Source organism: Mchenga conophoros, linkage group LG5 (genome assembly GCF_057382185.1).
Source record: "Mchenga conophoros isolate Kocher_MC1m ecotype Shallow Benthic linkage group LG5, M_conophoros_male_GT1.1, whole genome shotgun sequence".
Classification (NCBI taxonomy): domain Eukaryota; kingdom Metazoa; phylum Chordata; class Actinopteri; order Cichliformes; family Cichlidae; genus Mchenga; species Mchenga conophoros.
This window is the reverse complement of record NC_140530.1, coordinates 40840694-40866897: the sequence shown is the minus strand read 5'-3', so window position 1 is coordinate 40866897 and position 26204 is coordinate 40840694. Positions and strand designations below refer to the sequence as shown.

At 40.5% G+C, this 26204-nt stretch overlaps 1 protein-coding gene across 1 annotated transcript in view; it reads left to right on the top strand.

Annotated features, from left to right (window-relative positions):
• The window catches only part of LOC146575170 (SLIT-ROBO Rho GTPase-activating protein 3-like), a 30563-nt gene extending 5525 nt beyond the window's left edge, over positions 1-25038 (top strand). The window contains exons 4-23 of the mRNA XM_085275697.1: positions 182-344; positions 2360-2422; positions 5272-5454; positions 5715-5843; positions 5973-6194; positions 6317-6418; positions 8243-8440; positions 8556-8640; positions 10143-10170; positions 11555-11657; positions 12893-12953; positions 17186-17263; positions 17586-17720; positions 17803-17908; positions 17983-18210; positions 20387-20460; positions 20565-20745; positions 21774-21920; positions 22040-22355; positions 22762-25038. Coding sequence (XP_085131823.1) covers positions 182-344; positions 2360-2422; positions 5272-5454; positions 5715-5843; positions 5973-6194; positions 6317-6418; positions 8243-8440; positions 8556-8640; positions 10143-10170; positions 11555-11657; positions 12893-12953; positions 17186-17263; positions 17586-17720; positions 17803-17908; positions 17983-18210; positions 20387-20460; positions 20565-20745; positions 21774-21920; positions 22040-22355; positions 22762-23226 — 3067 coding nt within the window. The 3' untranslated portion in view covers positions 23227-25038. The remainder of the gene's footprint in view (positions 1-181; positions 345-2359; positions 2423-5271; positions 5455-5714; positions 5844-5972; positions 6195-6316; positions 6419-8242; positions 8441-8555; positions 8641-10142; positions 10171-11554; positions 11658-12892; positions 12954-17185; positions 17264-17585; positions 17721-17802; positions 17909-17982; positions 18211-20386; positions 20461-20564; positions 20746-21773; positions 21921-22039; positions 22356-22761) is intronic.
• Positions 25039-26204: the final 1166 nt, after the last annotated feature.

Sequence of the window (26204 nt, the reverse complement as noted above, 5' to 3'; positions counted from 1 at the left end):
GCACCAAATAGTAAATAAGCTAGGATTAAAATGAATGTTGGGTGGTGTAAGAAAGTCGTGACCATACATACACGTTCTCTTAGGTGTCCTCTTTAGTTTTCTTGTTAGCCTTTATCCCATTTGGTTTACATTTCCTGAAGGCCTTTCATTCATTAACAAAGTATTTCTCTCGCTGTTTCAGGAAAGATCAAAATCTCCTCTCCACTGTGAACTGCTGGTATTTGGTCTTGGATCAAACCCGACGCGAGAGCAAAGACCACGCCACACTCAGCGACATCTACAACAACAACGTCATTGTCCGTTTGGCGCACGTGGGTGAAGATGTCATCAGACTTTTCAAAAAGGTCAGAATCAGAATTAAATGAATGAGGTCATGCTCCCCTGACAGTAACTAACACACACATTTCATCTGCTCAAATGTCATGACAGGTAATATGTAAAAATATAATTAATATATAAAAAATATATAAAAAATCTAATTAGGGGAAGGGCATGAAAATATCAGTTAGGGATGTCAAACTCATTTTAGTGTACGGGTCAGGTATTTCCCATTTTGATCTCGAATGGTTTGATCAGTAAAACCACTGCATTATAGCCCATAAAAAAAACAAAGGAACAAACAAAAAAAATTTCCTTTGTCTTCTCTTACTTTTAGTGTAACCAAGTAAATGTACTTTAGTGTACTACAGTGATACTAGTGCATTGCTCACGATGTTTAGAATAATGGAGGACTAGCTCTACAAATTCTTCACCTTCACCTAAAATCAACAGCTATCAGATGGTTGAAACTTGGGCACAGTTGTTCCATCAGGACAATGATCCCGAACACATCAGGACAGGTTTTTAGAAAGGATAGAGGAGGCTAACATTAACCTTCTGGAATGGTCTTCCCAAAGCCCCAACCTCAACCCCGTTGAGAATTTGTGAAATGATTTGTGGGTTGGTGCCAGGAAACCAACTAATTTGAATGGACTCCACCACCTTCTGCCAAGAAGAGCGATCAAACATTCAGCCGAAATTGTGCCAGAAGCTTCTGGATGGCTAGCAAAAGTGTCTGGTTGAGGTGCAAGTTGCTAAGGAACATTTAACCAAATATTAGTGGGGGTGTATGAATCCTGGGAGGATTAGAGAATATTCAAAAATAATTTCAATCTCATCCACCCAAAGTCAGTAAAGATTTATGCTGTTCAATCATTCCACCCTGGAAAAAACAACAGTTCAAAGAAATCATTAAAGCCAAAACTTAGCTTGACACTCATGCTATATTAACTTTATGTAAACTTCTGACCACAACTGTAACTTTCTTTCATTTATCCAAAATTTTGTCTTTCAAACATATGTCTGAAACTATATATACTATATATATGCTTTAGTATACTATATATGTTTTATACTGTTACATATAAGAGTATACATAACATATGCTTTGCATGAGAGTAGCAGAGTACATGTGGAAAAGCACCCCCAACCACCTTAGGGATTTTATATCAGTATCATATCATTTGACAGCAGCAGGAGTTTAGAGTAATTTATGCCTTCTAGGGGGCTCTGCAGTATCTTGATGGGAGCCCTGATGAGAATGGGATGGCCTGTAACCCATGCTAGGAAAAACACTAACTGCCTGCAGAAAATCTTTTTTTTTTCTTTTTCAAAATGTTAGCTCAAATTCTGGTAAAGTTCTGAACAATAATCCTGTTATACTCCAGTATCCTGGTTCAGCTGCAGTCTTGATGTTAATAAATGACACATGGGGGGAGGGAAATGAATCAACTCTGGCATCTTTTTAAACAAAGACTAAATGTACTGAATGTGCTAAAGTCTAATGCCTGTCACATGTGAAATTGCAAGGTTGCTGTTTTGACAAAGTAGTCCCTGAGAGGTGACAAAAAACAAAACAAAAACAGGATTGGTTGAGCTGAGCATTACTCCGTATTACCTCAAACGGATTTCTAGGCTCACTCTCCACTGGCATCATTCCCCGTCTTAGGTTATAACCCTTTTGTGGGACATGTCCAATTCATCATAGGCTCTCATCCTTTAAAACCAAACGGAAACTGCGACTCCGCTCAATGGGAAATGCTCTGCAGTTACTGCGCTGTTCTATTTTAGTCTGCATTTGCACTTTGGGCATTGTATCTTTTCTGGTGCAGCGTAATGATAGCATTTCAATACTGATGACATCCATCACATACAAAATAAAACTGGCACACAGCTTTCAAGTGTCTCACATGTGGGAAAGCAGTTCTGTTAACTAACCCAGTTCTTGTTCTTAGATGTTTGAATACTTGTCTTCATTTGTCCTTTAAATGTGGTATTATTTTCCTCTACAAAGCTGTCTCCTGTTTTTCTTTTTTTACAGAGTAAAGACATCGGCGTACAGATGCATGAAGAGTTAGTGAAAGTCACCAATGAACTGTACACGGTGAGTTGCTGTTGCTTGTGTTGAAAGCCTATGGGATGTCAATCTTAAAGCCAGGCTTTTTTTAAATACCTAAACCTGCAACCTGTGGGTTTGACACCACACAGAGCAGATGTGCCTTTTCAGCAGAGCAGCCTGTAACAGGTCATCTCTTCCCTCTCCTGAGGTCATGAAAGGATAAAATTTGCATTCTTCCTCCTGCTGTGAATTGCTACATGAGTTGAAGGAGACAGTGTTCGTGCTCCTAGCTGTGCTTCAAGCAGACTCAGCAGTCTGTGCTACAGAGGTGCACTGTGCTTACAGCAAAATGAGCTTCTGTAATGTTTTCAGCTAATGTTACATGTAATCTGACACCTCTGCTTGCCTCATATGTTAACAGTTGTCACTCTCGTTGGACTGTTATAACCACATACTGCATATAGAAATGTGTGCATATGCATACTAGTAAACACACAGCAAAGGTTTGTGCAGTGGTGCAGACACAAAACATCTGCGTTTATCTGCACTGCATCTTCATTTGGCAAAAGAAAAGGAACTGAGGTGTATCACTGGCTGCATGTGGGACAGTACAGCAGACTCGCCAGAATGCATTCTTCTGGCTCTAATTGCTCGGTGATATCCTTATCTTTACTTACTGCTCAATGGCTAATATGATTCATAGCATAAACGAAAAAACAATTTACAAGCATAAACAGACTAGATGTAATTAAGACTACGATGAAAGTGTATTTTGGCAAGCAGGACAATAGCATGCTGTGAAACAGAATACCCTTGTGGATTATTTTTTCCCTCGTCACATCCACAATTCATTGTTTTTCATTTCAGTGATTAAACAGAGCAGTCACCAAATTGTGTTTTAAAGGTCTTAAAACATTCCATTGCAAATAAGATGAGAAACAACAACATGCTCTTATAGATTTGCACTACTTTTCACTGTAAATTTGATTTATTTCATGACCGAGCGTCATTTCTTTTGCAGGATGTATAAAACTCCACTCTTGGCTGCTTGCACGTTCAATCCTTTCTCTTGACATCCTAGTTGTTGTCAGCTTAATTGTGCAGGTGATTAATCCTTTATCGTGGTCCTGTAAAACTGGCTAAACATAATTGCAGCAAAGTTTGACAACCCTGTGATTTGATTCATTTATGATAAAGGAGCAAAAAGCGAAGATGAGCAGAAAGTAGGTCAATTGTGGATTTTTTTTTTTTTACAGTTAGTTTCGCAAATTGTTAGTAATTTACAAAATTACTAAATTAAAAAAAAGAGTTGGTGGCAAAAGGAAAAAAAATGACCTAGTAAGAAAGCTAAGCACATGTGCACATTGCAAAATGATGTGTATGCAGCACATCACAAATGGATTTGAATCTGGATTACTGAAATCGTATAAACCACATGAGAATAGTTCTCACATGTAACATTGTACCGTGCATGTTATATTACTGCTATACTGATATTGATTTTTCCTCCCTCTGATTCATGCATTATTAAATGCCTGTCTGCAGCTCCCACACACAGCATAAGGAATAGCAGGAGTCTGCTCAACTTTATAATTGAGAAAAGTGTAGAGTTTAAGAGAAAATATAATCATTGTGTGGTTATTTTATCATTTGCATTTTAAATAAGCAAATGTTGTCAGGCAGCAGGTCCCTGGTTTTGGTCAGCTGCTGAGTTTTTGCAAAAATTGAGGAGTTTTTCGTTTCATCTGTAGCAGAGGAGGTTGCTCACTGTCACTTTGTAACCTCCTTCCTCCCCTGCTGATCGATCTCAATGTCCTTTGCACGTCCGTTGCAGACGGGGTTGCTAGGAAACCAGAACTTGAGAATCAGTGATGGTGAAGCAGATGTTGTGCGACTGTGCTGTTGATTCAGGTTTACTAGTTAAACATTTACATGTGGCTTTTTTGATAAAACCATGAAACATTTATCCAAAAACAGAGATTGTTTTTGTAAAAGTACCACGACTGTCTTACTTTACTTTGCTGGGATATTTAATTTGTCTTGCTATTCTGTGGTTAGGCTATTCAGACAGTGTGGAGACATCAGACAAACGTACTGGACACTCCAGCTGAGTTAGAAAATGTCAATGAAAATATGACAGTCCCATGAGAATGATGAGTATGCTACACTCACTAATGTTTACTTGTGTGATGAACAAAAGTACTCTGGCGTCTTATTGGTATCTTTCTAAGCAGCTGCTGTGTTTATTAAGTCATGATGATCTGGTTATAAAATTAATAAGAAAGGTTCATAAAAAAGAGAATACTGACAATTCTTAGTTTATTTAGCCAAAATCTAATGACCTCATGCCGTGGCGAGGCGTCTCTCTTCTGTCTGCCCGTTAATAATTCACAAGAATCTTTCTTCCTCCTAACTACAGAATATTGGTCATATTTTAGTGGAGCCTGCACACAGTGATCATCTCACAGGTCTCCATCAAATTTGTGTTGAAGGTCAAGTTCAAAGTCACATTTGTCATTCTCATTGGATTTTAAAATTCAGATTACGTGGTGTTTTGGCCCGTTTTTGCTGGCCACTTAGTGTGTTTTCAGTCCTGTAGTTGATTCTTTGTCCTAAAGAACAAACCACAGGGTGTCTCCCTACGGTTTTTCTTTCTCTTATTTCTTTCTCCTTAACTTAGCCTGGTTCAGACTGAAGTTTTTTCTACGTACTGTCGGATCTTTGAGTTTTTTTCTGTAAGGTTGCAGAATCTTTAGGTTACAAAGTAAAATAATCTGATGATCAACAAGGATCCTGTACCAAAATTTGAGGATATTGCTTTTCTTCATCATACTTATCAGCTTCCTTGCTCGTTTAACTGTGATGTCCTTTATACTTGCTGTGTATTCTTGCAGGTGATGAAGACATACCACATGTACCACACTGAGAGTCTCAGTGCTGAGAGCAAACTGAAGGAGGCAGAAAAGCAGGAGGAGAAGCACATTGGCAAGGCTAATGACATTGGCCTGCGTTATGGCTACGATGATCGTCCACAGCGTCGAAGTTCTGTAAAGAAGATGGAGAAACTGAAGGAGAAGGTCTGTTTTTAGCCCATGTATGATGAGGATTTATGTCATGCACATTACTCCCAATGCACTCTATCTATTCGACTGCAAACAAGCTGTAAATGCATTTGTAATTGAAGTGTCCGAGTAAATCCAACTATTTTATACATGCACACTGACAGATTATAGAGAAGATACAACTGTTTAATGTATAATGCATTCTTAGAGTACATTAGGAAACCATTTTGCTTCCTCCCTTGATGGGACTCTCGCTCTTCCTTTTACACCCCCAGAGACAAGCCAAGTACTCTGAAAACAAGATGAAATGCACAAAGGCCCGGAATGACTATCTTCTCAATCTGGCAGCTACTAATGCCCTGGTGGCCAAATACTACATCCACGATGTCTCAGACATGATAGATGTAAGTCAGAGCCAAGAATGGAAATATGGATGGAAATGGAAATACTCTCTTTTTGTCAGAGTGCATTTTTATTCAGGTTAAGTTTGTTTTTGGATCTGTAATTACTATGGTTTGTTTTTTTGTCCCCAGTGTTGCGACTTAGGGTACCATGCAAGCTTAGCACGCACCTTGAGAACCTACCTTTCTGCAGAATATAGTCTAGAAACTTCTCGGCACGAAGGGTTGGACTTATTGGAGGGAGCAGTGGATGCCATGGACACCAGAGGAGACAAGCTGAAGTTTATGGACACACATTGCCAGATCTTCTGTCCTCCTGCATGCTTTGACTATCAGCCACACATGGGAGATGAGGTGAGTCAACAGGGAGGGTAATGATTTAAAAAGGCTTTCTTTGAAGGTCTTTATTCTTGCTATGTTTATTTTGCACTGTGTTAAGTCACTTTCGGAAATATCCCTTTATTTCTTAATCCCAGGTGTGTCAAGTGAGTGCACAGCAGCCTGTCCAGACAGAACTCTTGATGCGCTACCACCAGCTGCAATCACGTCTGGCCACACTAAAAATAGAAAATGAAGAGGTGAGCAGCTCATTTTAAAGCAAAACAAGCTCACTGATGTGCTTAGGTATATGTTTTAGATGGCCTTATCCATACTCACGCTCAGTTCATATTTGGCCTTTGATATGTGAAGCAGCATCCGTATTCTTTTCTCTATTCTCTAAGGTCAATATTTTCCTGTAGTATATCCTGATGTTTCATTGAGATAATGTTACACAGATACCAGAGTCTTTTGAGAAAGAGTCTTTATGTACAAAGGTGTACATAAAGACAAATGAGAAATGTATGCAAGTGATTATCAGTGATAGTGAAGTTAGATCCTGAATCCTGTATAGGGTCTCATAGGGGAAGCTGTTAACATAGTAGTCTGAGTTGCTGAGTTTGAATATAGAGGTTGCACCATCAGTATATTAATGCAAAATACTGTGCAAGGAAGTGAAGTTGTTATCATTCAAACCATCGACTAAATGTAGAAGAACAGGGAAAAAAACACATATCTGCTGCTCTAAATGCAAGAGTCTTTAAAACAACACGCTAAGACACCAGAGTCCTTGAGAAAGAGTCTTTATTGCCGTTAGATTGATGTGTTACATTTAGTTTTATACTTCATAATTTTTGCAAACACTCTCACACTTTCCCTTACATCTGAAGCTATAAGCTAACCAGCTACTAATCAGTCATTAGGTAGTTAGCTTAGTTTAGCTAGCTTTGATCAATATCATCCACTGAATACCGAAATCACTGAAATCGATCTCTTATTATTGTTTCTTTTACCTTTATTCAACCAGGAAAACCCCATTTAGATCAAATCTCTTTTCCAAGGGAGACCTCGTCTGATCTTTCTGTAAATTATTCCATGTCCAAGTGAATAGTAAGAAAAAGCTTTTTTCCCCAGCCTTTTAGAATTCTAGGCACATTAAAAAGAAACCATTTACAGAAGTGTAGCTGGTAAATGTTGGTGCTGGGACAGAGAAGGGTAAGGTGAAACTAAAAGTTGTAGAGAAAGAAATACCAATACTGTTTTTTGCAAGTGGTCAATGATGCCCAATCCATAAAATCTGCATAGCAGGCATGAAAGTAATATATCTGTGTTTTCATTCATCTTTTTTAGCAAACAAAATAATTTTTCACAAAACTATTCCTTTAGGAAAAACAGAACCCATCCCTCCGATTAGTCTATCACTCATCATCATGGCACAGGAGGCACTTTCATACCTTCATTTACTGTGTTGTGTTTAATAATGCGGGCCACCAACACCCTCCACTACAAACATGTAACAACAGCCAGCCACTCTCCAGAGCTGTCACTATGCATTCATATTCATTCATTAAATCTGACACTGATATGTGGGGTCGTATCTCATCCAGTCTCCTGCTTCCAATGGGGGCCACCCCCAGCATGGTCACCAAGGCCACTGTGACTCACACAGACATGTTTAAAGGTCACCAGGGTGTGTGTATGTGTCAGTGGCTGTCTGTCATGAATAAGGAAATCCACGGTCCCTTCCTGTCTGCCTCACATGGAAGGCACATAGTTAATCTTTCATGTCGTGATGCATCAAGCTAGCAAGCTAATTACTCTATTGTTCACTCTGTCAGTCTAACTACGGTGCACATAGCCTGCAGCAGTATAATCTGAGCTGCCGTGTTTACACCACAGTTTGTTCGAGACACTGAGAAGACTAATGAAAATATGCCCAGTGGTACAAATATTCTTTTATTATTTTATGTGTACAAATGACCAGTTTGCTATCTTTTTTTAATATAATTGTATTTAAACAAATATATTCATGTTGTGATTAATGCTGAAATGACAACTAAAGTTTACATCTATATTTATTTCAGGTGAGGAAGACTCTTGACGCCACCTTGCAGACCCTCCATGATATGCTTACTGTGGAGGACTTTGATGTTTCAGAGGCTTTCCAGCACAGCCAATCCACAGAGTCTGTGAAATCAGCCTCATCTGACTCTTACATGAGCAAGGCAAACATCGCCAAAAGACGAGCCAATCAACAAGAGACTGAGGGCTTCTACTTTACTGTGAGTAGTCGGACAAATGAACAAAGAAATTGCAGTGTGGTGTAAATGTGCACAGTACAACACAAAGAATGTCTAGAAATAGCACTAATTGTCTTTTTGTCTTTCTTATCAATAGAAATACAAGGAGTACTTGAATGGCAGCAATCTCATTGTCAAACTGCAGGCTAAGCATGACCTTCTGAAGCAGACGCTAGGAGAAGGTGAGACTTATTAAAATGTTGTCGCACTGTGTTTAGCGGTGTAGAAAGTTCTATATTAAAGTAACTGCCAAGAAAGCAAGTATCTCTAGAGTATATTAGTACCTTGATATATAGAAGCACATATAGAAAATCTATTATAGCTGTTTTTATCCAAAGGAAGTAGAGCTACTTTCAGCAGCTCCCTTATTTACAAGATGTCACCATAGCAGGTACAGTAACTCTGCATGTTTGATTTGGCACATTTTTTACACCAGATGCCCATCCTGATGCAACCCCAAAGGAATTTGTGTCTCCTTCTGGGATTGAACCAGAGCTCTTTCACTTGTTAGGCAAATATGTAACAACACTATACAGCCAATTTAGCCAAAGGAAGTAATTTTTAAAAAAACATAATATCTTCAGTTTGTATGTAGCCTACCCCATGCTTTTAGAAAATACAATACAAAATTATATCATTCAGAGCTATATTAAGAGAACAAAAACCCTGCAGTCCATGATAACAAGCACTGTTATACAAATTTAAGACCCGAGAGCTGTTAAAATAATGAAGCCAAAGGGTCAGTAAGGGTCTGTGTCTTTTAATGTCACAATGTTGCTACTTTGGAATCACAAACATGTGTTAAATAATTTTGTTTTGTTGGGAATATTAAAAGTTTTCAGACTCCCATATATCACAGTTGTGTCTGCTGTACACAGATTCTTTTAGAAATCAGAACCAAATTATATTACTTATTATATTACTTATATTATTATAAATGATATTATGCAGTAAAGTTGTAGTTCTCATGGCATCCTGAAAACTGCACGATCTAAAAGCAGGTCATCTCAAACCATGGATTACTAGTATAGCATTGAAAGGATATTTCTTCCCATGCTTTCCTTACATATTCATGATATTAAATATGTGTTAAACTCATCCAGAAGAGAGAAGAAAAGTATATTTGATGTCATGATGTCATGGTGATCATCAGACTCTTGCTAGCGTATGCTTTAAGGTTGGAATTATGTGTTTGACATAAAGAAGGATTGTGCTGGAAGCTGCTTTACACATGACATGATCCTTGAACAAACATTTCTGACTGACTGATCAAAGCGAGGCCTTAATTTGTTTGCTATACTGAAACGTGCGTGTGAGTGTGCTAATGTGGTGCACATATCATGAAATCATAATACTGTACAAATCAGCTCCCACTCTTGTTGCCTCTGGATACATTTTCACTTTCACAGAGCTAGTCTGCAGCCTAGTCCCCTTCTGGGGCTCTTGTGCTGTTTCTAGGGTGACTGTTGAATGACCACTGCCTGGCGGTGAGTCAGATTCAACCATGGCGTTCACCCCATTCAGCCTGACTGAATAGATGCCCATTTTCTCATAACACCCCTTTCCTTCTCCATCTGCCAGCCATGTATAGTCAGCCAGCACTCAACCGTGCTGCTAACTTCTGTGATTGTAAAACTAGTGTGTTCTAATTTAGCCTCTCTCTGTGTGTGCTTATTCCTTTTAGGGGAGAGGGCTGAATATGGAACAACGAGGTAAGGTTTTCAGTGACAAGAGGGTGAATAAAGTTGGCAATGATGTGTAAAATCCTTCCTGTGTCCTTGGATATGGCACAAATAAAGTCACAGTGTAGGAATATCGTTACCTCACCATGTTGAATGGTTTGGATCCAAATTAGAGATGCTTTTATCTATAGATATATCTTAAGACTAGGGACTGAAATGCCAGTGAGATGGATAATGATTTGATTAATAAAAACAATTAAATGAGGAGAAAATTAAAAAATATTGACAAGAAGGGCGTGTGACAAATACAAATGCTTGACTTTTATTTTGATCAATTAAATTTTATATTTAATTATATCTGTATTGAGTATTTTGTGATGTATTACCTTTCAGTCATTATTACTTTGAGAAAGTCACAGGAGCTCCATCCTTGTATTATTTTTACTTTTAGGTTAATACACAAATTTGCTTTCTTGCCAAGTGTTAAATGAGAAAGTTGATGCCAGAAAGCTGATTCTGTTCATCCTGATGGTGTGTTGGTCCCACTCAGATGATTGTATGCTCAGATTGAGGCTACAGCAAAGGGTTTGCTAATTTAAGTTAGCATTTAGTAGCAAATAGCTAGTGCAAGCACAATGTATCATTTGTATAATTCGGATTTTAGATAATAAGCAACACAAAATATTATACATTTAAAGCCACTAGCTAAGCAATTTCAAGGTACTTATTTATTTATTTTTGGTTTTAAAACATTGTGCTAAGCTAGATAATATGATTATGGCTTTATAGAGACAGCGTAATACATTATACACTCACTTATTGATTGCCCACTAAATGAAACATATTCCACTGTACTTTGTAGTGCAGTACTTTGTACTGTCTATAGAAAGTATTAATAATGGATGTAGCAGGTTTTTCGCTTAATTTACCCAAAACGCCTAAAACTGACATATTTCACATTCTCTATTAATTTGTTTTTTTGTTAAGTTGCCCATCTTTATCTTTTCTTCTTTATCTCTGTCATATCAGGTTTGTAGTTTTTTGACAGGTGACAGAACTGTAACGGATACACCTTTATGCTATTCAAAATTAATGGAGAGCCATGAATTATTTTCCCTTCCTGTCTGAGCGAGAGTTTGACTAATTGCACTCTGTCTCTTCATATTTATCATGAAGATATGAAAAGAGTATCGGCTGTCTCATCTAGCTCTCAGCAAGAAAGCAAATGACTGTAGCCTATCTCAGAAACGGTCAATATATGACTACCATATTCTTTATGATTTGGAGCAGCCTATTGTTTTGGTAAAGATCTGAAAAGAAAAACATCTTAAGCAAAATCAGTTTTACTGTTGCATATTGCATTATTTTTCATGTTTGCATTGTACCAACCCTACAAACCCCACCATCTCCCCAGGCCCCCAACTCTTCCCCCTAAACCCCAGAGAATGCGGAAGTGTAGACCTCGCTCCATTTTTAACCCTAGGCTGTTTAACGGCAATATGGAGGCCTTCATTCAGGTATAAGCCCATCTGTGCCCTCTGTCTCTCATGAGCTCAGCTTTCTCGCTAGCAGTCCTTGGGGGTTCTCTTGCCTGTGACCACTCTTTTATCCAAACATTGCCTCACTCATGCACTGACTTTCCTCTTGCTCAATGCTTGTCTTCACATTTGACGAAAACACTAGATAAGGTGAAAGCTGGTCCAGCAGCTTGATGTGAAGATGGTGTATTTTCAAAAGCACCAGTATAAGGTTTGTTCTTGTGAGCCCCCAGCCTCCGTACACTGAATTAATTTGGCTGTATGTCAGTTGGCCACACAGCAGCTATGCAAATAAACAGATGGCCACTTCCACTCAGCAGACAAGCAGGGCATGCACCGACAAAAGTACAGAGATAAAACGATTAACCAATGAATCAACTGACAAAAAAACAAAAGGAAAAAAAATTTTTTTTTTTGCTTTATTGATTTTTTTATATAGTGTTGTATGTTTTATTATCATTATTTATATCTTAGTAGTTCTTCAATGGGCTTTTTTCTCACAGAACAAATAAAGAATCAGTTAGTTGAGGAGATGTCGTAATTAGCAGATCGACTGATAAATCGATTCTAATTTCCCTTCAAGTCAAGAAGCTGTTTTTGGCTGGAAAAATATGTGTCTTCCCCCCACCCACCATGCTCTGAAGTAGGCCCTTCCCTCCCACTCCCCCCCAAACCATGCCCTCATGTCTCACACGCCACATGGCACTGATGCTTTTCTCAGGCCATGCCTCGTCCTTCTCTCTCTCTCTCTCTCTCTCTCTCTCTCTCTCTCTCTCTCTCTCTCTGTCTGTCTGTCTGTCTGTCTGTCTGTCTCTCTTTGTAAGATCTGTCTCTCTCACTAACCTGTTGTGGTTGTTGTTGCTTCTCTTCCTCTGTCTACGTGCCTTACTGCTCTCTGCCCAGGGGAAGACGGAATGTCCGTGCGAGGAGTCAGGTACTCTGTCTTATAGCTGGGTGGGATCATTACACTGTATTTAGTATGCTAACCAACATTTCTGTGCCTCTGTCCCATTGGGATTCCTGTGAAAATACTGTTATCGTGGTGCACTAATTTATTTTTGTTTTGCATATTGTGACTCAGAAAGTTAACGTTAAGTGATAAATGATATCATCTCAGCCTTCTCATCATAATGGCTTGCTAGTGTGACTGTTTCTTATGGTTATTAATTTCTGATTTAGTGGTTTCTCTAGTAATAATTTGATTGTGTCTATAGGATTCAGGCCAGCCTATACCAGCGGTGGTTGAGAGCTGTATTCGATACATCAACCTGTATGGTATGTTCCAGTTCTATTCATAAGTTATCTTTCCACAAAGGCTGATGTTTTATTTGTGTAGTGCAAATTTACAACAAAATTCAACAAATTCAAATTTAACAAAACAAAAATGCATCGGATTCTGCATTAAGGATTCTTATATTGCAAAGTAGAGACCCTGCAATTTTAGATAGAAACGACGACAATAAGAGCGCTTATGTCTCTCCAGACTCTCAATATAAAGTTTTCACCTAAATTAATCAACTCGAGCTTTTATTGGTGTCTATCATCACACAAAATTTGAAAATTATATCTTAACCCTTTCACGTATAGTGGTCACTACAGTGGAGAGATATTCAAAGGCTGTTTTCCTGTATGTGTGTCAGGGTTGATGGCATACTTGCACATGATCACAACACACAGTGTATATTATTTATTCGTTTGTCAACTTCATAAGCCAAAAACGTATGTTGTCCACCTAAGTGGACATGAAAAAAAAAACTTTTAAAAATACATGTGTAAAAAAATTAAGTTCAAAAATCTTTTTTTCATGCCTAAAGATGAATAAAAATGTAAAAAATCCTGATTGAGGTTGTCATAATTCATGCATGAAAGGGTTAAAAACTGCAATAGAGTGCTAACAGACCAACAGACAGACAGTTATTCATTACAGCAAGTAGACAGAGCAGACAGAGTTTCCCTTTTCATTTTCTTGCTTACATGTAGTTTTCAGTCTGTATAATCAAAACACAACAAAACATATAATTTTATACAATCTGATTGTTAGGGTTTTCTCTCTGTTATTGTAGGGTCTTTACCTAATATAAAGTGCCCTGGTGTGACTGTTGTTGAGATTCGGTCCTATATAAATAAAATAAAACTGAATGATATGTATATACAACCTTAATATTGTTAATAGTAGCCATTCAAATATTTTTGGTATTTTAGAAGTTATTAGCAGTGAAATAGCATTCAATGTGAGATAATATAACTGCTCCAACTGGATCGTTTGGAAAATCTTAAACTGGAGCATTTCATATGTACAAGCCTGGATGAGAGAGTGAGGTGAAATATTAATTTCTATGATTCATTCATTTCTCAAAATGGGTTGCATTCTAATATTCATGATGCTCAGCTTACATTAATCCTTATATATAAGAAAGAAGATGGGGTGTAAGTGATAAACAGGACTTCTACTGTCCAAGAGATGCTAATGAATCTCTTACTAACTAATAGTAACGTCTGTCTTGTGAAGATTGTTATAATAAGAAAAACAATGTAATTTTGATTTCCACCAGTTATGACTGAAAAAGCAGAAGCTTTGGCCCCACCCCTCAATTTTGAATTAAGGTGTTTATAGTCTAATTGCCACATTCATCCATCCATTTTCTTCCGCTTATCCGGGGCCAGGTCGCAGGGGCAGCAGCCCAAGCAGAGAAGATATAATCTCTCCAGCGTGTCCCAGGGCATCCTCCTGGTGAGACATGCCCGGAAAACCTCGCCCAGGAGGCGCACAGGGGGCATCCTTGTCAGATGCCCGAACCACCTCAACTGGCTCCTTTCAATGCGGAGGAGCAGCGGCTCTACTTTGAGCCCCTCCCGAATGGCCGAACTTCTGACTCTATCTCTAAGGGAGAGGCCAGCCACCCTTCAGAGGGTGTCCCCAACCCGGAGTGGGCACTCCATCCTTTTCCAACTGAGGACCATGGCCTCAGATTTGGAGGTGCTGATTCTCATTCCCACTGCTTCACACTCGGCTGCGAACCATTCCAAGGCGAGCTGGAGGCCATCACCTGATGAAGCCAACAGGACCATATCATCTGCGAAAAGCAGAGATGAGATCCTGAGACCACCAAAGTGAAAGCCTTCCGCCACTTGGCCACGCCTAGAAATTCTGTCCATAAAAATTATGAACATAATCAGTGACAAAGGGTAGCCCTGGCAGAGCCCATCACCCACCAGGAACGAGTCCGACTTATTGCCGGCAATGCGGACCAAGCTCTTGCAACGGTCATATAAGGACTGAATGGCCCGTAACAATGGTCCAGACACCCCATACTCCCGGAGCATCCCCCACAGGACCCCCGAGGGACACGGTCGAATGTCTTCTCCAAGTCCACAAAGCACATGTAGACTGGTAGGGCAAACTCCCATGTTCCCTCGAGTATCCTCAAGAGGATAAAGAGCTGGTCCAGTGTTCCACGGCCAAGACAAAAACCGCATTGTTCCTCCTGTATCCGAGGTTCAAACTCTCCTCTCCAGCACCCTGGCATAGACTTTCCCAGGGAGGCTGAGGAGTGTGATTCCCCTGTAGTTGGAACACACCCTCTGGTCCACTTTCTTAAAGATGGGGACCACCACCTCGGTCTGCCAGTCCAGGGGTACTGCCCCCGATCCCCACGCAACATTGCAGAGACGTGTCAACCAAGACAGCCTTAAAACATCCAGAGCCTTCAGGAACTTGGGGTGGACGAGGCTCTGCCACCAAGGAGTTGTTTAACTGCCTCAGTAACCTCGTCCCCAGAGATTGACGGGTCATCCCCTTCGTCCCCGGACTCTGCTTCCACCACGGAAGATGTGCCAGTGGGATTGAGGAGGTCCTCAAAGTATTCCTTCCACCGCCTGATGATTTTCTCTGTCGAAGTCAACAGCACCTCTGGAGTCCCACAAGCTAACCAAGCCCGGTAGGACTCCTTCTTAAGCTTGGTGGCTCCCCTCCCCTCAGGTGTCCACCATTTGGTTCGGGGGTTACCACCATGGCAGGCACCAACTACCCTGTAGCCGCAGCTCCATGCAGTGGCTTCGGCAATGGAGGTGCTGAACATGGTCCATTCGGACTCAATGTCCCCAGTCTCCCTCGGAATGCTGTTGAAGCTCTGCCAGAGGTGTGCGTTGAAGATCTTGCAGACTGGGGCCTCTGCTAGACGTTCCCAGCACACCCTCGCTGTACGTTTGGGTGCGCCAGGTCTGTCCAGCGTCCTCCTTCGCCACCTGATCCAACTCACCACCAGGTGGTGATCAGTTGACAGCTCAGCCCCTCCCTTTACCCGAGTGTCCAAAACATATGGCCTCAGGTCTGGTGATACGATTACATACCACATCGACCTGTGGCCTAGAGCAGGGGTGTCAAACTCAAATACGCAGTGGGCCAAAATTCAAAACTGGAACAAAGTTGCGGGCTAACATGAATATTTATTGAAAAAAAAATCTTCCTCCAGATATAAGAATGAATCTTTTCTTATGGACTCAAATAAGTTTTGCTGGAAAACTGAATATGGAACAAGCAAAGCTTAATACTAAACAATATATATATTAGCTGTATAATACCAGTAGGCCTGCTCTAATAGTAATTTGGTATGGCTTTGCGGGCCAAATGTAATTAGGCTGCGGGCCAAATTTGGCCCGCGGGCCAGAGTTTGACACCTATGGCCTAGAGTGTCCTGGTGCCACGTGCACTTATGGATACTCTTATGTTCGAACATGGTGTTCATTATGGCCAAACTGTGGTTTGCACGGAAGTCCAATAACAAAACACCGCTCGGGTTCAGATCCGGGAGGCCATTCCTCCCAATCACGCCCTTCCAGGTCTCACTGTCATTGCCCATGTGAGCATTGAAGTCTCCCAGTAGGACAACAGAGTCCCCAGGAGGAGCACCCGCCAGTGCCCCACTCAGGGACTCCAAGAAGGCTGGGTACTCTGAACTGCTGCTCAGCGCATAAGCACAGACGACAGTCAGGACCTGGCCTGAAAGGCGAAGGGGTGAGCCCGACTATATCTAGCCGGTACCTCTCAACCTCACGCACTAGCTCAGGCTCCCTCCCCACCAGAGAGGTGACATTCCATGTCCCAATTGCCAGTCTTGTTAGCCGGGGATCGGTCTGCCAGGGCCTCCGCTCCTGGCCGCCGCCTGACTCACATTGCACCCGACCCCTACGGTGCCTCCTGCGGGTGGTGGGCCTGCAGGAAGATGGGCCCATGGCCCTTTTTCAGGCTGTGCCCGGCCGGGCTCCATGGACTAAGGCCCGGCCACCAGACGCTCGCCCTCAGACACCCTTCCCTTTCCTTTGTTTTTTTTAATATGTTTGAAGTCTCCTATCTTTAAGCTTGTTTTTATACTTAGATACAAAAAACAGAAGAAACTCCTTTACTGAGACATTCAACAGAAATAAATCTGGTTTATTTTTAAGGGGGTGTGCCATTTATATTAATACCTTTTTTTCCATTTTAGACTAACAGCTTTATATGTCCACAGGTCTTCAGCAGCAAGGTATATTTCGAGTTCCAGGATCCCAGGTCGAAGTCAATGATATTAAAAATGCATTTGAAAGAGGTTAGTCCCAGGTCACTTAGCCATCTACTCTTGATTGATTTTAAATTTCGTTTTGCCCACCTCAGAAACCGCAGTTACTCTCACAGGACTCTAAAGTGCAAATAAAGAGCCTGTGTGCCATATGTAACCCTGTAATGGACATGTAAACCATTTAATGCATAATACATGAGATCAGCATCCTAAATGAGCAAACATAACTGCACTCTTAATGCATACATTAACTTCCGAATTTGAAATGTATATTAAGAATCACTGCTATCTTACATGAAAGTGAGTGCAATGGATGAATACTGAGTAGACTGAAAATATGCTACATCTACAGGAGAAGATCCACTGATGGATGATCAGACAGATCATGATATTAACTCTGTGGCGGGAGTTCTTAAGCTTTACTTCCGGGGGTTGGAAAACCCCCTGTTCCCTAAAGAGCGTTTCGCCGACCTCATATCCACTACCAGTGAGTAACATTCCAGGAAAACATGTGGAATATGTTTTATTTAGTGTAGCACTCTGTGATTGTTGTTGTTTATTACTTTTAGAGCTTGACTCTGGTGCAGAAAGAGCTCATCACCTTCAGCAGATAATCGTGACTCTTCCGCGGCCTGTGATCATCGTCATGAGATACCTGTTTGCATTTCTAAACCAGTAAGTCTCGTCACTACAAATTTTCCGGTGTGCAAAATTAAAATAATGATACTTACTGGTTCTGTTTTCCACAGTCTTTCCCAGTACAGCGATGAGAACATGATGGACCCCTACAATCTCGCTATTTGCTTTGGCCCCACACTGATGCCCATACCAGATGACCAAGATCCTGTGGCCTGCCAAGCACATGTTAATGAGATCATTAAGACAATCATCATCCACCATGAGGTCATCTTTCCAACCCAGCGAGAACTGGAAGGACCTGTGTATGAGAAGTGCATGGCTGGAGGGGACGAATACTGGTAGGTTCAAAGCTAGGTGTCCAAAATGTGCTGTGTTTTCTGAGCCATTAACAACTTGGCCTTGGAAAAATAGCACCATGTAACATTTTCCACTTCCTACCCTGGCTCTAAGCCATTTTGTACAAGGCTGTAGATTTTACACTCAATACTGAATTATCTTCTTAGACAGACACCTAATAAAGGGTATTGGCTTTTTTCTCATAAACACAAGACTTATTTTCTATAGCGACGCTAGCAAGTGTTGTTTATTTAAAGACTGTATGCACCAGCAATATGATTATTGAATAACATCAATAATGCCTTTCTTAAATGATCCAACTGCTAGAATTAACCCTTGTATGGTGTTCGGGTCTGTGAGACCCGTGTTCAGTTTTTTTCAAAAGAAAAATTAAACAATTAATTATTTTTTCACGTGTAAATGTGTTGTGTCTTTCCACTCACTCCACTTGATTATAACTGATTTATTTATAACATTTTATATAAAAGAAAAACGAGAAGCACATTAATTCATAAATGTGATCTAACAAAGGTAAAGGGAAAAAATTAACCATGTTTGCTGTTCATATGTCTTGTAATTGGGATGAAGTAAACATCTGTTGAGTAATTTAACATAAAATTGTTTGATAGTGTTAATTTGGAAAGCCAAAACTCTAGCGGGTCCACCAGACCCATGAACACTGGCTGAGTAACAAAAATACGAACACCACACAAGGGTTAAAGAATGAAGAGTAGCTGTTCAGTTCCTTGTTAAAAGGATTTATCCTGATCAGTCATTTAATTGGATAATATGAATCTCACATTTAATGTAGTAGGTAGTTTGGATTTTGCTTTAATTTGGTGTATAAAGTGTATGTTTTAGAGGTTTCCAAAAAATACATGAAAAAATATGCATATAGAAAAATTAAAAAGGCCAGGATCTTTTTTAGCTTTTCATTTGCATGAACAACATTTGCAATAAAAACTGACACTTTATTAGGCACAGTTTGCTAATACTGGGTTGGAGTCCCTTTTGCCTTCCGAGCTGTTTTATTATTCATGGCATATCTTCATTAAGGTCCTGGAAGATTTTGGTCCAAGCTGACATGATAGCATCATGCAGTTGCTGCAGATCTGTTTGTTGCACTTCCACGATGCGAATCTCCCATTCCGCTCTCAAAGACTATCAGATTAGGATCAGGTGACCGTGGAGGCCGTTTGACTACAGTGAATTCATTGTCATTTGCAACATAACAGTTTGAGATGATTTGAGCTTTGTGACATGGCATGTTATTGTCCCGAAAGCAACCATCAGAAGTACGCTGTGAAGGCTGAATATGGTCAACAACAGTACTTAGGTAGGCTGTGGCATCTAAATAATGCTTAGTTAGTCCTGAGTGTCCCAAGAAAATGTCCCCTACACCATTACACCACCAGCAGCCTTAACCGCTGACACAATGCTCTGATTCTGACCCTACCATCTGAATGTCACAAAAAACATTGAACCTGTGCTGATTAAAAGATGCTGATTTGGTACTGACAGGCCCAGAGTATCACAAGACCCATCTCTTATGCTATTACACCACCTGTTGATACAAGGCACAATGGACCAATGCTTTCATGTTCCTGGTGCCAAATTATGACACTACTATCTGAATATAAAGGAAGAAAGACCAGGAAATATTTTTCCAGTCTTTTGTTGTCCAACTTTGGTAAGTCCACATGACTTGTAGACTTACTGACAGGAATGGCACTAGGTGTGCAATCACTGATATTTTTTTGGATACCTTGATTGTAACAAGTACTTATTTAGGATGCTGTTGCCTTCCTACCAGCTGGAAGCAGTCTGACCATTTTTCCATCACCTCTTACTGAATATTTTCTTTTTTGCGGATCATTCTCTGTAAACCCTAGCTGTGGTGGGAAAATCCCAGTAGATCAGCAGTTTCCGAAATGATAAGACCAGCTGATAAATCACGTAAATCATCTTTCTTTCATGTTCCGATGGTTGGTTTGAATGTCAGCAGGTTGTCTTGACTGTCTGCATGCCTCGGTCTATTGAGGTTGCTGCCACATGATAAATATAATATTGGTCTGGTAATTAAGGATTCCTTTGTTATAAAAGGTAATGATTGAAGAATAAGAGTGCGTAAATGGCTCTTATTTTTTTCATTTCCTTTTCTGCATCTCCTCTCTCCAGTGAAAGCCCCCACAGTGAACCAGGAGCTCTGGATGAGATTGACAATGGTACCGGGCCTAACACAAGTGATGATGGTGAGTCAGCAAACACATCAATCCATTGTGAAGACAGCAGCTGGATGTTGAGAAGCTGACAGAGAAAATAATGAGATTTCCTCTGATCTTTTTTCATATGGCAGAATTGGAGCAAATCGAAGCCATAGCCAAATTTGACTACGTGGGCCGAAGTCCAAGAGAGCTGTCCTTTAAGAAGGGAGCCTCTCTGCTGCTCTACCTGCGAGCTTCTCAGGACTGGTGGGAAGGGCGACATAATGGTGTGGATGGGCTGATCCCACATCAATACATTGTGGTACAAGACATGTAAGTTCGATTTATTTAGGCTGTGAAGCCCATAAAAAGTTAAAAAAAAAAAAGCTTGTCAGTTGTGTTCCATTTTCAGAAAGCTTGGCCTTAATGAAATCTTCCTAATGAAAGGATCATTATGAATAAAATGCTACACTTTCATTTTATTGCATTCTTATTGGAGCAACAGATACTCAAAGAGGGCAGACCTCAACTAAGCACATTAATCACTCTTATTTATTCCAAAATGTGTTGAGATCTTTATTTGGCTACAATCCATCTTTTCATGATTCAGATTCAAGTGGTAGTTATTCTGTAATTCTGCTAACAGACAAAGGGTAACAAAAACATAACCTTTGTGGTCGAAGCAATTACCCTCTGATCCACAATTTGCTAAAAAGAGATTTTCTTCGAATGGACATTCACTCAGGTCACGTATTGAATGGAGGCCTTTAATTTCTTAATAGCTTCTTTTCTGATAAATAGTAGGCAGGTAACAAAATTAAAGCTAAATTAGGAAGAGTAGTGATTTATGCAGAAAAGGACCAAAAGGACAGAGTAATTAGTGGTTAATGTTTCCCTTTAAAAGAATGGGCTTGGTAGGTACAATGCTGTGGTGTTTTTGTGCAGGGATGTGATTATTAAGGATTCTCATTTGATTTTCAACAACTATAATGAAAGAAGTTGAAGACAGTGAAACTGCCTGAAACTGCAGTTCCCTATTGACTTCTAGACACTGACTCCAAGGAAATTACAACTCTGTTACGTCGGCTTTGGCTTCAGAATCAAGCACTTACAGTTCTGGCTTTAACAGATTGTATACTTTGTACAAAAACTCAATGAACAGTTGCTTTAAATGAAATGGGAATGTAGTTATCAATGATTCATTCATCAAGAAAAAAATCTTTAAAAAAATTGAACACAGAAATGAATTAACAGTTCAAACACTGCAGAACTCCTTATTTAGTTTATCTAGCAGACTACTGTCAATTATTTTCTATGTTAAACATGAATAAAAAAGCGTCATCGATATGCATCTGTATCAGGGACGACGCGTTCTCAGAGAGCATTCATCGGACTGAGAGTGAGACCAGCAGTGGGCCGCACCACGATGACAGAACCTCATCAAGGAATGAGCGTCAGTCTCCTTGTGAACACACACCTGAGAACCGCTTTGGACCAGCATTAGGAAGGTAGTAACAGTTAGATATTTGGGATGGACTTGAGAGAGGAAGGACATTGAATATTTATCCAGAGCAAAGAAACTGAAACTATTCACGAATTAAATATCAATTTCATCGCCTCTTTTTAGGGTGCGAGTGCGATCAGATGGCGCTGCAGCTCCACGCCATAGGAATGGCGCCGACAGCCTGAGCCCCACCAGAGCTGCTGATCTACCCCCCAGGGTTATGCCTCGCCCCCAGAGTCCACACAAAATAGCTGTCAGCAGGGGTCTAACTGACAGTCCCGAGAAACGCCGTCTCACCACATTTGGCAGTGCTGGCTGCATCAGCCACCCTGATAGAAAGGCGTTTGTCGACAGCCACTCTCAAAGATCATCACCAAGCACCACCCGGCATGCAAGTTTAGGAGACCACAAGGCTCTTGAGACCGAGGCACTCGCTGAGGTGATTAAAATCCTTAAAAGCACATGCAGTTTTTAATATAGACTTTTCTTATTTTATTGTATAACAAACATGTACGTATACAACTATCCTATATGTATGGCTTCTCTAAAAAGGGAGCTTCCTTTTATAGCTTCATCTGAAAAATCATAACTGTATCGAGGCAAAATTAAGGAGGAAAAAAATCTCAATTCTCGCTACCATTCCTAAATATTATGTGCATCATTAGCTCTTTGATGGGTACCAAAACATTACACAGTTGGCAAATAAAATTTTGGGTTTAGTTTTTCCACCATCACATAAAAAGGCTCGAGCTCTGAGGAATAAAACTTAAAATAGATTTAGCTACTCTCTGCTTGGTTGCTTGACATCAGTGTCTTTTGTTTTTTCCTCTACTTATGCTTCTCAGGATATAGAGAAAACAATGAATACAGCCCTGCATGAGTTGCGTGAGTTGGAGAGGCAGAATGTAGCCAAGCACGCGCCTGACGTTGTGCTCGACACATTGGAGCCGCTTAAGCACCCTGGTGGAGTGCAGGAGGTGTCTGCCAGCCCTCTCCATACCATGGTGATCAGGGATCCAGATGCAGCCCAGCGACGCAGCAGTAGTAGCTCCTCATCTGAGACTATGACCACTTTTAAGCCCGCTCTGTCAGTCCGTAGACCAAGTGCTCCTTTAAGGCCCCCGCCTGTCAGACCTGTTCGACCGGCTCCTGTGATTGGACAGGGCCAAGGACCTCACCGCTCCAGCAGCTCCAGTTCGTCTGGTTTGGGCAGCCCGAGCATTACTCCCACTGACAGGGTCTTCCCCAAAGCACCGTCTCCATCACCATCCACCTCCTCTTCTTCCTCGGACAAACAAGGTAACATGTAGCTCCAGTCAGACAAGTGGTTGAAGAATGCTGTGGATACAGAGTGATTCAGATTATCATCATGTCCCTTCCCCTTTTTTTGGACGGCAAAACAAACATTGACACCCGATGAATATTTACCACTAATCTTGTGTAGTGTAGGATAGGTGCTTGTTTCTGCCCACAACATCCACTCTGTTTCCACGTGTGTTGGGAACAAGTCAATGTACTGTACTGCAGTGATATGTTACGCAAAAATAGGATTTAAATCTATGAGAATTATTTTATAGTAATGCTGTCATGCTGAATAGCCATGCTGGGTAAAGGGATGCACTGGAAAATGCTTCTGTTTACTGAAACACAACAGAGAAGTATCTCAATGAAATGTTATTAGGTTACAAAGATGCCATGAGCGTGTTCTTTGTGAGTGGTTTCCTGCTCCATTATAAAGAGAATACTTAAGGGAATATTTCACCACTAATCATGTAGACATCTAGTCTGTGGTGGTGGTTCATAATATTCCTTTTATATACCATTTATATTGAAAGAAGTTGTCTCAGCAAGCCTGTCCCACAGCGTCACAGCATAAGCAGACAGACAGACAACATGGCTGGATGGGGAAAACACAGTGGACCTGTCTCAAACTGCAGTTTTTCTAATGACCACTAGATGCTGGCTCCAAGGAAATTGCAGCTGTGTAATGTTATCATGGGCTTCGGCCCCAAGCCGTTAAAAGATTCTATACAAAACCTCTATGCACGGTGGCTTTAAATGAAATCCTCCAAATGTTACCTTGAAATGTAAGGAGCTGGGTAAAGCTAAGAAAAAAGTGTTGGTGAAACTCCTGGCAGCAGACTGATTGGCAACTAAAGCACAAATGGGCCTAATTGGCACCAGTTTGCCAGCTTGTGCTGCTGCTTCAGTCTGGCAAGTTTACGGCCACTGCGATGGTAGTCTCATTGTCCAATAGCCTGTGTCAGGCAAAGTTGTGTCAGGCGGCAGCAGTGCAGCTCCTCTTCTCCCTCCATTTGTTACATTTCCTCAGCAGTGGACCAGGACTGTTATATACCCACTGTGATTCTAATATTTGATAGTGTCCACTCCGTGTCAGGACTGGGAATCTGTTTCTAAAGTTACTTCTTAATTCTTATATATCAAAAGAAAAGTAAGTGATTTCCTTAGCCAAAACTACTTTCTCTTTTTTCTTCATCTGTTAATGTCAGAATGGGCCAGAGAGTAGCAAAATAACCTGAAGTACAGTAATACAAATAATACCGAAAGTTGTTGTGACCATTATAGATATGCTGTGCCTATAATTAAAACAATGAAATAAAGACAAACATAAAAAAAAGAGCTTATATTATTGTCAACTCTCTATATTAAAGGATTAGCTGTGTTACCTCAACAGACTCTCGTACACTTCAAATGACTAATGCACTTATACAAAAAACACTACAGGGAACTGTGCTGCATTTGTAAGTTTTGTGTTTTCATTTTGATGAACTTGTACTAGGAACATGATATAGCACATCATCATTGAAGCTTGTCAAGCCTCGTCTAGAGTACACATGGTCACTGCAGGCTGTGCGTACGTTTAGCCAAACTTGTTTACTGTTGGTGATATTTGTGGTCCGTCTTATGAGGATGATCAGTATATCTTTAATGTGTAATAGGTACATCGGAATGAATATATACATATTGTTAAAGGACGCTTGTAAAAGTAACATTGTATGATAGAAACAGGATATATTATCATCTCTAGTGTGTAGATTTTTGTAATTCTTACCCTTGCACAGAAATTGGTAAAACAATAAATCAATGAAACCTCCCAGAAATGTCTTCAATGTCTCTGTGGTGATTTTGAGTTAAAACAAAACAATGTAGATGATCGATATTGAACAGTAGCTGTGTTGCAAATGCACCTCACAAAATGTAAGTAATGCAGTGACTTTACTTCTTTGTAAGAAATGAAAATCAACATAATGTATAATCACTTTGACTTACAGTTTTTCTCAGTCGCTTTGGTGCATTTCTCACAACAGAATTGAACATTGCACAACAGTTAGTTCAACCACCACAACATGTAGTCGTTTTGGCACAACCCTGTGGCGGTTTCACGTTCACTGCGTCCAAAGGCAAATGCCTTTGGACATGAAGCAGTTGAGTGAGTACAAATATCTAAAGAATGGTCACGTTTGACTTCCTATTCATCACTATCTCCTTTCTTTCATCATGAATGTCACAATTATTCATACTTGTACCGGCTGAATAGTCATTGTCCTTACAACTAATAGTCTTCATTGCATTGCTTGTGTCAGTGCACTCAAAATTGCTGAACAGCTTGTCAAACGATTCATACACCCATTTTGAAAACCCTATTTTGGAGGAGTTCCCATGAAAATCTCCATAAACTACATGTCTCAGGTGAACCTTATCTCACACTAATGAAAATTGGTGTGTGTCACTCCTACTTGCAACCAATGAAAAGCCTCTCCTACCCAGTCACAGGTGAACCGCGGCACAGCATCCCCCACTCCACAAGTACATATATACTGCAATGTAAACCAACAGACAGGATTGGCATGAGGTGCATACTGAATCTACAAAACAGCAGAACATGGAACGTCAGCCTCGTGGAAGAGGAGTGAGGATCGGTGGAGGACGAGGACAAAACCGGGTGAGAAGAGGCCAACCACATAGACACGTTCCTGACGAAATCAGGGCAACACTTGTGGATCATGTGATAAACCATGGCCTCACAATGGCCGAGGCTGGTCGAAGGGTGCAGCCAAATGTTGGGAGAACTACTGTAAGTTCTATCATCCAGACATTTCGTCGGGAAAACAGGTGAGCACACCGTAATCTAGTTACAGTATGCAGCACAAACTAATTTGCTCTGCACTTTCATAGTCATACAGGAGACTTGCATTAGGACATGACCTTACAGATCCTTACACATAGACGTACTGTAACTGAAGCGCAGACTTGGCCCAGGTGTGGC